Source organism: Mustela nivalis (assembly GCF_964662115.1).
Source record: "Mustela nivalis genome assembly, chromosome: 7".
In the NCBI taxonomy this organism is placed as follows: Eukaryota; Metazoa; Chordata; class Mammalia; order Carnivora; family Mustelidae; genus Mustela; species Mustela nivalis.
The window spans coordinates 88,292,109-88,306,832 of record NC_139026.1 but is presented as its reverse complement, the minus strand read 5'-3'; the positions used below and the strand labels follow the sequence as shown (position 1 = coordinate 88,306,832).

Sequence of the window (14,724 nt, the reverse complement as noted above, 5' to 3'; positions counted from 1 at the left end):
GAGAAATGAATAGAATAGAGAAGTATAGAAGCAAAGTATTTGTATATTATTAGTACTAAACTGGTATTATTCACATGAGATTGTTATAAATTTAATTTTAACCAAGAGAACCCCCCTCACACACAAACTTTAAAAATATATAGGACAGGAAAGAAGGAAATCAAAATTAGAAATAAAAGGGACGCCTGGGTGGCTCAGCTGGTTAAGCAGCTGCCTTTGGCTCACGTCATGATCCCAGCATCCTGGGATTGAGTCCCACATCGGGCTCCTTGCTCAGCAGGGAGCCTACTTCTCCCTCAGCCTCTGCCTGCCATTCTGTCTGCCTGTGTTCGCTCTCTCTCCCTCTCTCTCTGAAGAATAAATAAAATCTTAAAAAAAAAAAAATTAGAAATAAAAGAGGCAGTAACAGGGTGCTTGGGGGGCTCAGTGGGTTAAGCCGCTGCCTTCGGCTCAGGTCATGATCTCAGGGTCCTGGGATCGAGTCCCGCGTTGGGCTCTCTGCTCAGCAGGGAGCCTGCTTCCCTATTTCTATCTCTCTGCCTGCTTCTCCATCTACTTGTAATTTCTCTCTGTCAAATTAATAAAATCTTAAAAAAAAAAAAAAGGCAGTAACAGAAAAAATTCGCAGGGTGGGGGCACCTGGACAACACAGTCCATTTAGCATCTGCTTCAGCTCAGGTCACGATCTCGGGGTCCTGGGATCCAGCCTGGCTTAGCAGGGAGTCTGCTTCTCCCTCTCCCTCTGACTCCCCTCCCCCTGCTTGTATTTTCTTTCTGTCATATAAATAAAATCTTCAAAAAAATAAATTAAAATCTTTTTTTAAAAAACGGAAGAAAAAATACCTTTACAATACTGTACTATATTTATTGAAAACGTCTGCATATAAGTAGGTCCATGCTATTCAAACCTGTGTTGTTGAAAGGGTCAACTGTACAGCCATCTTAAATGTATTTTGTTTTGTTTTGTTTTTTTAAAGATTTATTTGACAGAGATCACAAGCAGGCAGAGAGGCAGCCAGAGAGAGAGAGAGGAAGGGAAGCAGGCTCTCTGATGACCAGAGAGCCCGATGTGGGACTCGATCCCAGGACCCTGGGATCATGACCTGAGCCGAAGGCAGAGGCTTTAACCCACTGAGCCACCCAGGCACCCCTTAGATGTATTTTGGTTACTATTTATTTGGAACATCCTTTTCCATCCTGTGACTTTCAGTATCTCTGAATTTAAAATGAATCTGTTATAGACAGCATATAGATGGATCTTATTTTTTTAATTCAAACTGCCAGTCTCTGCCTTTTTAAAAAAATTTTTATTTGACAGAGAGAGAGAGAGATCACAAGTAGGCAGAGAGGCAGGCAGGGAGAGGGGGAAGCAGGCTCCCCACTGAGCAGAGAGCTCCATGCAGGGTTCTATCCCAGGACCCTGGGATCATGACCTGAGCTGAAGGCAGAAAGAGAGAGAGAGAGAGAACAAGAGAGTGAGCACAAGCAGGGAGAACAGCAGGCAGAAGCAGGTTCCCTGCTGAGCAAGGAGCACGATGTGGGATTTGATCCCAGGACCTTGGGATCATGACCTGAGCAGAAAGCAGCTTAACCCACTGAGCCACCTAGGCGTCCCAGTCTCTGCCTTTTATTTATTTATTTTTAAAAAACATTTATTTATTTATTGGACAGACAGAGATCACAAGTAGGCAGAGAGGCAGGCAGAGAGAGAGGAGGAAGCAGGCTCCCCGCTGAGCAGAGAGCCCGATGCAGGGCTTGATTCCAGGACCTTGGGATCATGACCTGAGCTGAAGGCAGAGGCTTTAACCCACTGAGCCAACCAGGTGCCCCAAATAAATAAATCAAAAAAATAAAAAAATAAAAAAAAAATAAAAGACAAGACGAGACTGATAGAATAGAGAACCTAAAGCAAATCTGATAGATGCAACATCATACACAAGTTGTAAAAGCACAGACCATTCAACCAATTGTTTGGTGTTGAGACAACTGCCTTTGCATATATGGAAAAAAAATAGATTCCTATCAGATCCTGTATATCAAATTAATTCCAAATGTATCAAAGACCCAAATCTGACATATAAAATTTTAAAGCTACCAGAAGACCTAGAAGATCTTTATAGCCTCAAGTAGGGGAGGGAGATAATAGGAAGCAGAGGAAATAGATTGACAAATGGCAGGTATCTTCATCTCTAAAGTAAAAAGTAATAATACCACCTATCACACATCAATAATGAGGTTTAAATATGTCCAGTCCTTAGAACAATGCCTGATATACATTCTCCTAATAAATGTAAGCTTCTCTCATCTTGGTTCTTTCAGTTACTAGTTGTGTGAAATTGGGTAGGTAACTTTCATTACCACAAGATGGAGAACAAGAGTAACCACCATATGAAGTTCTTGTAAGAATTAAATGACTCTATACAAATAAAGTGTTTAGAACAGAAACTGATACATGTTAAGAGCTCAAGAGACCAAGAATACTAAAATACATTCACAAATACATCATCACTGCATTACAAATGGAATAAGTAGCATGTAAAAGTAAGCACAAGTACCAAATTAAGTGAATGCTTGGGATTCTATTTTATGCATTTATTATTTTTTTAAAGTATCTTGGAATCCAATGTGGCGCCTGAACTCATGACCTGAGATCAAGAGCTGAGCTAAAATCAAGAGTTGGATGCTTAAACAACTGAGCCACCAGGTGCCCTATGACTCTGTTTTAGATGGTAGCAACGGGAGAATGAAAAAGTGGGGGGAAAGCTAAAGGCATAACAGTTAAAAGGTACTCTGACCGTTCAAGCCTAAACAAAGCAGTAATAATTGAAACAAGTAATAAAGGTAGATTCCACGGGATCTGAGAAAAGAGAAGACCTGTAAAGACAGTGAGCAAGTGTCATCAATAATTTCTAGATTCCCAAACAGATGAACATCAGTGTGGTGATGCAATTAATTTTGAGATGAGAGTGACAATATTGAGAACATTTTCTACCTTTTTTACTAAAAAATTATCCCTAATCCTCATTTTAATTATCTTAAAAGTTATCAATCAGCATCTAACTAAAACTTCATGCTTTCTAAAGGAAGGCCTTTGGAAATAACTGTTACCCTAACAGCTAATTTTCTAGCACATCATATAAAATTTCTTTAAAATCATTGCAGGGAAAAAAAAATCATTGCAGGTTTTATTATTATCCATTATTATGCATATGTGTTTTAAATTCTCAAACAGACAAGCAACAAAAATTTTCTGGTTTCACACTAGGCTCTATACTTACAAACATTTTCTTACCATGATTGGCTTGCCCTGAAATGTTTTAACTTCTTCTCTTAAATATTTAAAAGCCTGTTAACAAAGCAGAAAGGAACTTTTATTAGCATTCAAACATTTCATTAACGCCATCTTTACTCTATCAAAAGTTTGGTATTAGCAATCATCTCCAAACTAAACAATAAAAAATTCTGAAGTCAATTCCATTATGCAGGTGATAAGGAATGAGAAAGTAACAACACCCCAGCATAAGTTCACATTTACTATAGATTAGCTACTATGGATTAATGCAGGAAAAGATGCACAAAAGTCAAAACAGACCCAAAATTTCACTACATATAATGGTTCAATCAGACAGTTTTCTAAGATGAATAATTAAAAAAAAAAAAAAATCAGAGGGGCGGCTCTCTGGCTCAGTTGGTGGAGTATGCAATTCTTTTTTTTTTTTTTTTAAAGATTTTTATTTATTTATTTGACAGAGAGAAATCACAAGTAGTCGGAGAGGCAGGCAGAGAGAGAGAGAGATGGAAGCAGGCTCCCTGCTGAGCAGAGAGCCCGATGCGGGACTCGATCCCAGGGCCCTGAGATCATGACCTGAGCCGAAGGCAGTGGCTTAACCCACTGAGCCACCCAGGCGCCCCTGGAGTATGCAATTCTTGATCTTGGGGTCATGATTTCGAGCCCTACACTGGGGGTAGAGTTTACTTTAAAAATCAATCAATCAATTAGTGAGTGGTTTTAAAATGCTATTAGATATATTTTTGGTTTTCTTTTGTTTCAAGGGATTATTACTCTTTAATTGGACATGACAACAAAGTAAAATCATTAATGTCAAAATTCCAAGAATCAGAAAGGAAGTTACGTATTTATTGTGGGCCTAGTATGTACGTACTAGAAATTCCAACTACTGAGTACATGGTTCCCAATCTTTAAATTAATTTTAAAATTGTTTTAATTTTTTTACTGATAGGAAATAAACTTCTTAAATCAAAACTGAAAAAGCTTGGGGGTGCCTGGATGGCTTAGGGGGTTAAAGCCTCTGCCTTCGGCTCAGGTCACGATCCCAGGGTCCTAAATAAATAAAATCTTAAAAAAAAAAAGAAGAAGCAGCAGCACAACCAAAAAGGTGAACAAGGTGCTCAATAGTCTTTACAAATACTGCCGTTAGCACATATTTTCTCAGTTAAGATATACTACTACTTTAACCACCAGGACTTCAAATCAGAAGAAAAGTTTTCTTCTCACCTGTTGTGCATCTGTGTCTGACTGGAAAGTGATATACCAGTTGCTATTGTGTGCAAACTCACAGCTTATCACCTTTGGGCAGTTTTCATTCTTGAACAAAGCTTTAACTTCCTACGAAAGAAAAACTTTACTGTAAATTTTATATATGATTTAGAAATAGAATCTTATTTTAATATCAGCAAAACTGAAGCATTTCATCACACTCTTAGTGGCAAGCTAAATTTTCCTTAACAGTAAAATCTTTCTAGACCTGCCATTATCCAAAAAATGAAAAGTATGTCCTCCATTAACATTTTCTAGTCTTAGTATTTATTTGGATGCATTCTCATTCAATCCAGATGCTCTGTCTATACCAGAGTTACAGACACGAACTCTGTGCAAAAGTATCTTCCCTTCTCCATAACTGAAACTGAAATTCAATAACTGAAAACTATAATATATGCATTTAAGAAAAATAGATTACCAAAACTTAGAATTGTGTTTAACACAGTTTAACAGCTTGAAGGAAGTTTATAAAAAGAAAAGAAAGAAAACAACTGGAAGTCAACATTAGTATCTCTAAATGGTTACAGAGAGAAAGAAAACATCTACTGAAATCCCATGCAGGATAAGACATAGATTTAACCTGAAAACAATCCTGTTTTAAAGATCTTATCATACCAACTTTACAGGTGAGGAAATGGTAGCTCAAACTGTTTAACCTACTCACACTATCACAAACAAGAACTCAAACCCAGATTTGTATGCCTCCGAACTCCATTTTGTTTAATACCTATTTGAGTTCAATGAGAAATTCACTAGTAACTAATAATTCCCAAACATAAAGAATCTTACTAGGCTAAAATGCCCATAAAATACCAAAATATCACAAGGTGTCCATTTTCAATGTTCACAATGTTCACAATTAAGTCTAACCTGTATTCTAACTCCTTCAAATTTTTACTACACTGAATTAAAAATAACATTTCTATTTATGATGAAATTTGCTTGGGTCAAATACTACTCGAAATAAGTAGTGTACAACCAGCTGAGTTTTGTGATATTAGTGAAAGTGGTGAAATATCACCAAGTTCAGTTAATAAAATCTCATCCAGTTCAGAATTACATTTCTATAGAACTACCTGTGGAACTGTTAGACTGCCATCCACTGATCTCTACCTTCCAAAAATCCATAGATATTCTCTAAATATTTCTAATTCTCTGTGAAATGAATTGACTTATTTATTTAGATCTTTTTATTTTTCGCCATTATTATTCTTTAGGAAGAGTTGTATATGTTTACAGATTAACTTTCCCAAGTATAAAAAAAGAAGTCTGGATCTAAAGTAATTTGTTCTACCTGATAGTAATCTTTCATCACCACCCCAAATCTCTCATTTTAATGTGCATTTCAGGGACTACTGCCTAGGCTCTCTCTAGCTATCTTAGTCATCTGCACTTCCTTTACTTTTTTTTTTAATGAACAGTATGTTGCTGCCTTGTTCATTTTCATTTATTGCTCTTCATGTGTGTGACCTGTTTATGTATTCAGAATATAAATTACAATAACTATAAAAATGATAGTACTGGCTAATCTTAGATCTGTTTTACATGCCAAGTACTGCTCTAAGTTTTTTATATACTCATTCACTTATATCTCACAATTTTATGAGTTACTTATTACTACTATCCCATTTAATAGATGGAAAAAACCAAAGCAAAAGAGGTTAAGTAACTAATGCAAGGTCATAGAGTTCAAGTAAAAAGCTGGAATTTAAATCCAGGCAGCGTGGCTCTAGAGTTCAGGCTCATATATTCTACACTGTTTCTTAATAATGCAAATATTCTTCCCATTTTGCAATTTTCCTTTCGATTTGTTACTTTTGACATATAGTTCATAATTTTAAATAGAACATCTATCTTGTGACAGTTTCTTTTCTAATTTCTCTCACTGTTTCTAAGTTTAGGAAATCTTCATTCTGGAGAGTTAATACTGAATGAATCTGGGCAATAAGATTAACTACTAATATGCCAACTTTGTTAGTTGGCAAGTTAAATGACTAACCAATTACCACATATCAGCTACTAATTAGTCTTCTCCATCTTTAACTTATTATCATGAATATGCCAACTTAGTGTGAAGTCCTATGGTTTACTGGTTAAGAAACATGGGCTTTGGAATCACAGAGAGCGAGTTCAAATCAGATTCTGTCATTCAAACAGGTCATGTGACCTTAATCAAGTTATTTAACTATACTAAGGCTCAGTTACTTTATTTGTAAAACAGAGATAACAAAACCTTAGGCTTCATATTACCATAAAGTACATGGCACAATACCTGGTAGAATCTAATTACTGAATAAATGTTATCATAAATTCATTACTAAATCAAAGAGTCTATTTCAGGATTATACTGTTCCATTCAAATGTTATTTTATTCCTGTATCTGTACCACACCACATTTATGACCACAACTCTGCTTTATATTTGCCAGCTAACAGAATTAAGCCTTGACTCTTGTATTTTTTTTTCTTCATTCCTAAGTGTATTCTTTCAGGTGAATCCTCAAGTTCCCAAAAGAGCCTATTTATATTTTAACTGCCAGTCAAATGAACAAACTGAGAATCAGTAACACGGCAATACTCAGTCTACCATTCTAAGAACATGGAATTATTATCTTCTTTCTCCCTTTCTGCCATTCTTCCAGTGCTTCAGAATTTACAAAACAAAATATATCCCATTCACATAATTGATATGAGGGCACTGACTTACACTTCGTTTATCTTTGATTTAAACAGTTAAAGAACACTTAACTTTACCAATCCTTAATAATTTACCTCGATAGGTGTTGTTTCAGGAATCTCTCTAAGAATCACAATACAACGCTTATGACTTGGTCTCACTTTCTCGCCCTTTTCATCAACTTGTACCATAGGAGAAGCTGAAATTTAAAAAAGTGTTTCATTCAAAAGTGACAAGGTGAGATTTTAATATTACCATTAAAAACTATTCATTTCTATTTCCAAGTGAATAAATTAGCAGAGATTGATATCCTCAATAAATTAAATTACAGAACCAAAAATTACAGTTATAACAAAATATTTTGAAATTAATATACAAGAAACACTGTCAAATGTTATTATTTGAACAAATATATAGAGCACCTACTTTGTGTCTTGGCACTGAAAAACTCTTCAGGAGTATATAATACGTAACTAACAAGGTAAAATTACCCTGTGTACAATTACTGAATTCTGGATTTCTGGAGATAAGAAGTGTATTAATCAGTGTATTTGCATTCCACTCTTGTAACTGGACTACAGTACTGCATTCTGACATACAAAGAAATTGTTCTTAAAATTCAAGTCTAAGAGGCACTTAAAACCAAGAATTGAACTCAAATGATTATAGCTTTCCTTTGATTTTAACAATTTATTCTTAAAGACTATTACAGACACTGAGAAGCCATCCTTGAGATGCTGATTTAGAGGAAATATCTAATGAAGATAGTATTATCTAACCAAAACTTTTATTTCTAGTCCCTTCAGAGATAATATGCCACATCTCTCTGAAGAAGTAAGTAGTGAGAATAAAAAAAACAGGGAAGAAGAGCTGGGTTTAGGTACTAGGTTCTAGCCCTCAGAGGTAGAGGATTCTGCTAGTCTCTTGGCTGATTTTTTTCTGATGCCAAGACTGGGTTTTTTTTTAAGAAACCATTACACAAAAAGAGATTTCATGAATGTTTTTTTAGCCCTCTGAGAATGAAAATCTTCTACTCTCATAAAAGCCTATTATGAGACTTATTTAAATGCTTTTAAAAATGTTTAAAAGTTAAATATTTTCAACAACATATTTCATATAAAAGTGAAGATCTGCCTTTATTCGATCAAATGGTTAAAACTTTGGTAAGGTTTGGGTGCCTGGGTGGCTCACTGAGTTGAGTATCTGCCCTTGGCTCAGGTCATGATTTCAGGGTCCTGGGATTGAGTCCCACATCGGGCTCTCTGCTCAGCAGGAAGCCTGCTTCCTCCTCTCTCTCTGCCTCTCTGCCTACTTGTGATCTCTATCTATCAAATAAATAAAATCTTAAAAAAAAAAAAAAAACCAACTTTGGCAAGGTTCTGCAAAGAAAGGTTAGCAAGAAATCCTGATACAAGACACAAACACCATTAAAAATGCTTAAAACCTCAAATTCTTTACCAAACTTTAGAGCAGTATTTGTCAAACTATAGACTGCAATTCTTTAAATTGTGAAATCAATTTTGAAAAAAGTTAATTCCAAGCATTTAGTATTAATCTGAATAATTAACATTTCAGTTGTGTAGGGATATGTGGTGTGTGTACTGGGCTGTAAGGTAAAATGTACTTCTTACTTGGGTTCACAAGTTTGAAACAATGCTTTAGAAGATGTAGTAATGATACATATAACTTTCTAATAGCCCAGAAAACTGAGATTTAATTGCTTATATTTGAGTAAGTGGGTATCAAGATGAACAACCAAGGTACAGAACTGATACAGAAGCTATATACCAAGTCAGTAAAAATAAAAAGATAAATTATTGGAACAGAATAACAAAAAATAGGGAGTGAACAGTTCCCTGCCTAGAGAGCACAGCTTAATGTATAGAATTGTGGAATCACTATGTGGTATACCTGAAAAAATACATTGCATGTCAACTACAATTTAATAAAAATAAATGGCCAATAAAAACAAAAAATTCCCTGCTTGACCAGAAATCAAAAGAAAACTTAGCTTTTTGACTTTAAAAAATAAGCTAAAAGGTATGATTTACATACATCTCAACACTTCAAGAATTAGATCAGGGTCTGTGGTCAGCTTTTTAATTTCTTCCATGTTGGCAACTGTCCAAATTGGTACGAACTGATCACTGTCCATTTGAGATATCAGGTAAAGATCCTTTGACAAATTTTCTCTGAAAGGAATAAACAAAAGCAAGAGTCCCATAAAGCAAAGAATTCTCAAAAATCATCTAAAGAGGCCCCTTATTCACTTCTGTCATTAAGTCTGGTTAAACAAAATTTAGCTACTACAAATAAATAACACTGTGAACTATGAAAATACATAACAAAGATACTCTAACAACACTCAGAATGTTTCTGAATCACCAAATACATCATGACCAAAAGTTTTGAACAAGAGAACCTTAAGGAATTATACTGATATGGAAAGAGGCTTAATAAAATATTACATACACTGTAGCTCCATCTTATAAACACTTTATCATTGATGTTAGAATATGCATATAGAGAAAATTATAGCTTCCACCAGGAGTTTAACTGTAAAGGATTTAAAATTTCTGAATGTTTGTTATTTTTTAAGTATGTTTGACTTTTTACTTACATTTAAGAAATTTAAAACATTTAAAATTAAAAGATTCTTTAAGATACATTTCTAAAAAAGATTTAAACATTTCTATCTTACATATAAAATCTTATGTAACAAACTGAAGTAAAATCATATTCATTTGTCTTATTCACATCAGATCTCTGAAGCAGTCTAGTTATAAATAGTTTCAAGTCTTTGCCTAAAAGCCCCTTTTCTCAGTGACCCTATTTAAAACTGAAACCACCCAAGCAGTCTTGATTCCCCTTCTCTTGCTTATAGGGTTCTAAATTTTTTTCCATAGCACTTATCACTTAGCACACTTCTAAACTGTTTACTTCACTTAAAAAAAAAAAATTTTGTTTGTTTTGTCTCCCCCAGCCAGAACATAGGTTCCATGAAAAATCTTTGTTGTTCATAATGTATTTCAAGGCCCTAGTGCCTGGCAAAGGGTAGGGCCAAAGGTCTCTACACTCAAGTGTTGTTAAAGTAGCAATTACTTTTTTAATTTTATTTATTTTTTTTTTTTAAAGATTTTATTTATTTATTTGACAGAGAGAAATCACAAGTACACTGAGAGGCAGGCAGAGAGAGAGAGAGAGAGAAGGAAGCAGGCTCCCTGCTGAGCAGAGAGCCGGATGCGGGACTCGATCCCAGGACCCTGAGATCACGACCTGAGCCTAAGGCAGCGGCTTAACCCACTGAGCCACCCAGGCGCCCCAGCAATTACTTTTTTTAAAAGATTTTATTCATTCACTTGACAGACAGAGGCCACAAGTAGGCAGAGAGGTAGGCAGAGAGAGCGGAGGAAGCAGGCTCCCTGCTGAGCAGAGAGCCTGATGCGGGGCTTGATCCCAGCACCCTGGGATCATGACCTGAGCTGAAGGCAGTGGCTCAACCCCCTGAGCCACCCAGCTGTCCAGTAGCAATTACTTTTTGAAAATTACAATTGTCAACAAGTTGTTTTGGGGGCAAAAAATAGAGAAGATACCAGCAAAAGTTAAACTCACTTTAGCATAAAAGGAGGAACATACTAACATAGTAATAACACCTTTTTTTGCTGTTTATTAGAGAGGGGAGGCGAGGGAGGGGCAAAGGGAGAAGGAGAGACAGAATCTTAGACAGGCTCTATGTCCAAGACCCCAACATGGGTATCACAACCCTGAGATCACAATCTGAGCTGACATCAAGAGCCGGACACTAAACTGACTAAGCCACCCAGGCTTACACAACTAAAAAGTTGTAGCCTGAACCAACTCTGACTTTCAGCATATCTGTTCTTATAAAAACTTGGTGAAACCTTTCTTTTTTTTCTTAAGATTTTATTTGTCTGAAAAAGAGAGCAATCACAAGCACGGAGGAGAAGAGGTAGAGGGAGAAGTAGACTCCCTACTGAGCAGGGAGCCTCACGAGGACCCTAGGATCATGGCCTGAGCCAAACGCAGATGCTTAATGACTGAACCACCCAGGCGTCCCAAACCTTTTTTCAAAAAGTTTTTAACTTCTTTGAGAGAGAGTGGGAGAGTGCATGTATGCATCATCACACATGAGCAGGGGTAGGGTCAGAGGGAAAGGGAGAGGCAGACTCCATGCTGAGTGTGGAGCCTGATGTGGGGCTCCATCCCATGATGCTGAGGTCAAAACCTGAGCTGAAGTCAGATGCTTCACTGATTGAACCACCCACGTGCCCCAACCTTGGTCAAACTCTTAAGAAACTTCATCTCATCAGAATATTAAATCAATGTATCAAAAACATATCAAATTAACGGGCATAAGTCACATTTGTGATTTGACTACTCATGACTAACACCTGATAGGTACTGGTAACAATTTTGTGAAGCCACAAGTGTCAATCGCATAACTGGTTTGAACTGTGGTAGATCATGACAAACCAGTGTTCCTACTGCAACAACTAAAAAAGCCTGGCTAAATTTAAAAAATCACATTTCTGGAGATGAAGGAAAGAAACTACAAGAACAAAATAAAATTCCAGAAAGATGACCTTTCTTTTCTGAGGGGGTCTGCAGATCCGGGACCAGGGACAAACGAGCAGTTTTAGGCAGTTGCATAGGACCAGCACTATGAATTGAAAACTAAAGAAGTGGGGTTGCCACACTTAACTAGCTGAGCCACCCAGGCACTAAAGAAGTGGCAGTGGGTTAAGCCTCTGCTTTCGGCTCAGGTCATGATCTCAGGGTCCTGGGATTGAGCCCCACGTCGGGCTCTCTGCTCAGTGGGGAACCTGCTTCCCCCTCTCTGCCTGCCTACTTGTGATCTCTTCTCTATCAAATAAAAAAAATTAATAAAAAATAATTAAAATAAAAATTGAAAAAAGAAAACTAAAGGAGCTCCTAACGTACAGGAGATTTACCCCCACATAACATTTCCTGAGCTTTAAGAAGGAAGGTGGGAGACTGGGAACCAGGATGAAAAGGCAGAGTAACATCTCTGTGGTTTTGTAGAAGTTCCAGTGAAAGGAAGAAACTTGTGTCAAAAACAAGAGAGGTCTCCCCCTCCATCTCCCAAGAGATCTGCCAGAATTTGAGGGTTACAGGGGAAGAAACTAAAGAGCTAGTCTCAAACCCCTCAAGAACAGGACTAAATCTCCCTTGGTGTTTCAGGATTGAGGTAACAGAAAACAGACAACTCCTAAATCAAAAAACTAAAGACGTCATGCCTAAGGAACAGAGATAAATCAGAAGCAGACTGAGTCTAATTAAAGTGGCTGCTTAGCCCTAACCCAGCTCAATTCCTGACTGGACTGAAACAATCAATCTGCTTCTGCCTATAAGAAAGCTCAAATCTTGTCTAGAGAGAAAAATCTTGTCATTTGCAGCTCTTAACTGCTTTTATATGTAATGTCTAGCATATAATCAAAATCTGTAAGACATGCAAAAAGGCAGGAAATTATGACAGAGAACCAAGAGAAAAAACTCAAATATAAGCAGACATACAAATGATCTAGCAGTAGGCAAAGATTTTAAAATAATTATGACAAGTATATTACAGAAAATGAATTCTATTGCAGGAACAAATGACTAACAACAGAAACTTCCACTTTCATCGTTTTATTCTGTACTAGACTACAAAGACTACGAAGGCAAAAAAGGAGGGGAAGAAGGAGGAGCTATTTAGAACAAAGTATCAATTAAAACTGAGTCAAGAGTATATTATGTGTAAAGAAATTAAGAAGTCTAAGGACACCTGGCTGGCTCAGTAGGTAGAACATGGTATTCGTGACTGCAGGGTCATGAGTTCAAGCCCTATGGTGGGCATAGAGTTTACATAAAAAGTAAATAAATTAAAAAAAAAAAAAAAAAAAAAGACATAAAGAAAAGTCTGATAAAATCCAGGTTTCTAGCTTGAAAAATTTTTGGTTTACCAGTCCTACCTCTCACCACATATAAGGAAAACTGAAGGCATTACCTTTGCATACATATCCAAACTTGTTTATTTGGGTTCCAATTTTAGTATATGTGCTGCCGAAGCGAGCACAAAACTTCTGTTTATTTTGGAAGGGGCAGTTTTACAATACTGAAGTTTTATGACATCTAGACTATAAATATGCCTACATAATTGTTATCAGTAAGAAAGACATCTCAAGGGGTGCCTGGGTGGCTCAGATGGTTAAGTGTCTGACTCCTGGTTTTGGCTCAAGTCATAATTTCAGCGTCATGAGACTGAGGCCAATTTTAGGCTTGTACTCAGCACAGAGTTGGCTTCAAACTTCCTTCCTCTCTGCCCTCCCCCTTGCCCCATGCACATACTCTCTCTCGAAAATAAATAAAATCTTAAAAAAAAAAAAAAAAAAAGGAGGGGAGGGGGGGACTCCTGGGTGGCTCAGTCAGTTAAGCCCCTGCCTTTGGCTCAGGTCATGATCCCAGGGTCCTGGGATCAAGTCCCACATCAGGCTCCCTGCTCTGCACAGAGCCTGGCTTCTTCCTCTGCCTGCTGCTCCCCCTGCTTGTGCATGCTCTCTAACTCACACAAATAAATAAATAAAATCTTAAAAAAAAAGGAAAAAGATAACCAATGTTTTGAGAACCCTAAACCTGAATATGTTTATAGGAAAAGTATCCAATAGCCAAAACAAAAGTAATCCAATCCAGTATTTCATTACCTTTCTATTAAGACTAGATCCTTTGCATATCCAATTAGAGACTACATCTTTAAATTTAGTTAGGAAATATAATAAAGAATATGCCAAAAAATAAGGAAAGTATTTTACTGAAGGAAATTAAAACCACCATTATTCCATTCTATTTCACAGGTATTTTATATCTACTAACCAAACAATTCAAAAAATGAGAAATCTCAATAAAAAAATATGATTAACATACCGGGAGAAACAGAATTCCAATTGTTTCTTCAGACATTCTTTTAGGTCTTCTGTAGAAATTGCTGAATTACTTTCTCCTGAAGATAGAAAACAGAGGAAAAGCGTTAACAATAAATTACCATAATAGGCAATAAACATTACATATAGTTGTGCTCAGAATATGTCATGAAGTACACACAAATTAAAATTTACAAAACTATTATTTTTAAAGTTCAACTGAATTCTAACAAAGTCTAACTAATTTTAATCTATCTATTCTTTCTTTAGATAGATTTCAGATCAGTTTAAAATTATTTTATCAAGTAATGAACAAAGCACAATTAATACTAAAGGTACTTGTCTACATTACTGTAAAACACTACCCTAAAAACTTTTAAAATGTTGTAACTACTTATTCCTTTAATGAAAGCTCAAAGAACAAAAGTAATAGTAATCTAAATAAGAAGGAACTAGCTAAATAAATTGGGATATATGTATCTATATCTATATTCTTGGTACTAAATCTGATGTTAGTCATACTTCAACTTTTATCTCTTAATACTCTTT

At 36.2% G+C, this 14,724-nt stretch overlaps 1 protein-coding gene across 8 annotated transcripts in view; it reads right to left on the bottom strand.

Annotated features, from left to right (window-relative positions):
* LARP4 (La ribonucleoprotein 4) overlaps window positions 1-14,724 on the bottom strand; it is a 206,902-nt gene that overhangs the window by 35,037 nt on the left and 157,141 nt on the right. For all 8 annotated transcript variants that reach the window (XM_082741255.1, XM_082741256.1, XM_082741253.1 and 5 more), the window contains 5 exons: window positions 14,180-14,255; window positions 9,293-9,429; window positions 7,333-7,436; window positions 4,517-4,627; window positions 3,293-3,346 (listed from right to left, as the gene is read on the bottom strand). In XM_082741255.1, coding sequence (XP_082597381.1) covers window positions 3,293-3,346; window positions 4,517-4,627; window positions 7,333-7,436; window positions 9,293-9,429; window positions 14,180-14,255 — 482 coding nt within the window. The remainder of the gene's footprint in view (window positions 1-3,292; window positions 3,347-4,516; window positions 4,628-7,332; window positions 7,437-9,292; window positions 9,430-14,179; window positions 14,256-14,724) is intronic.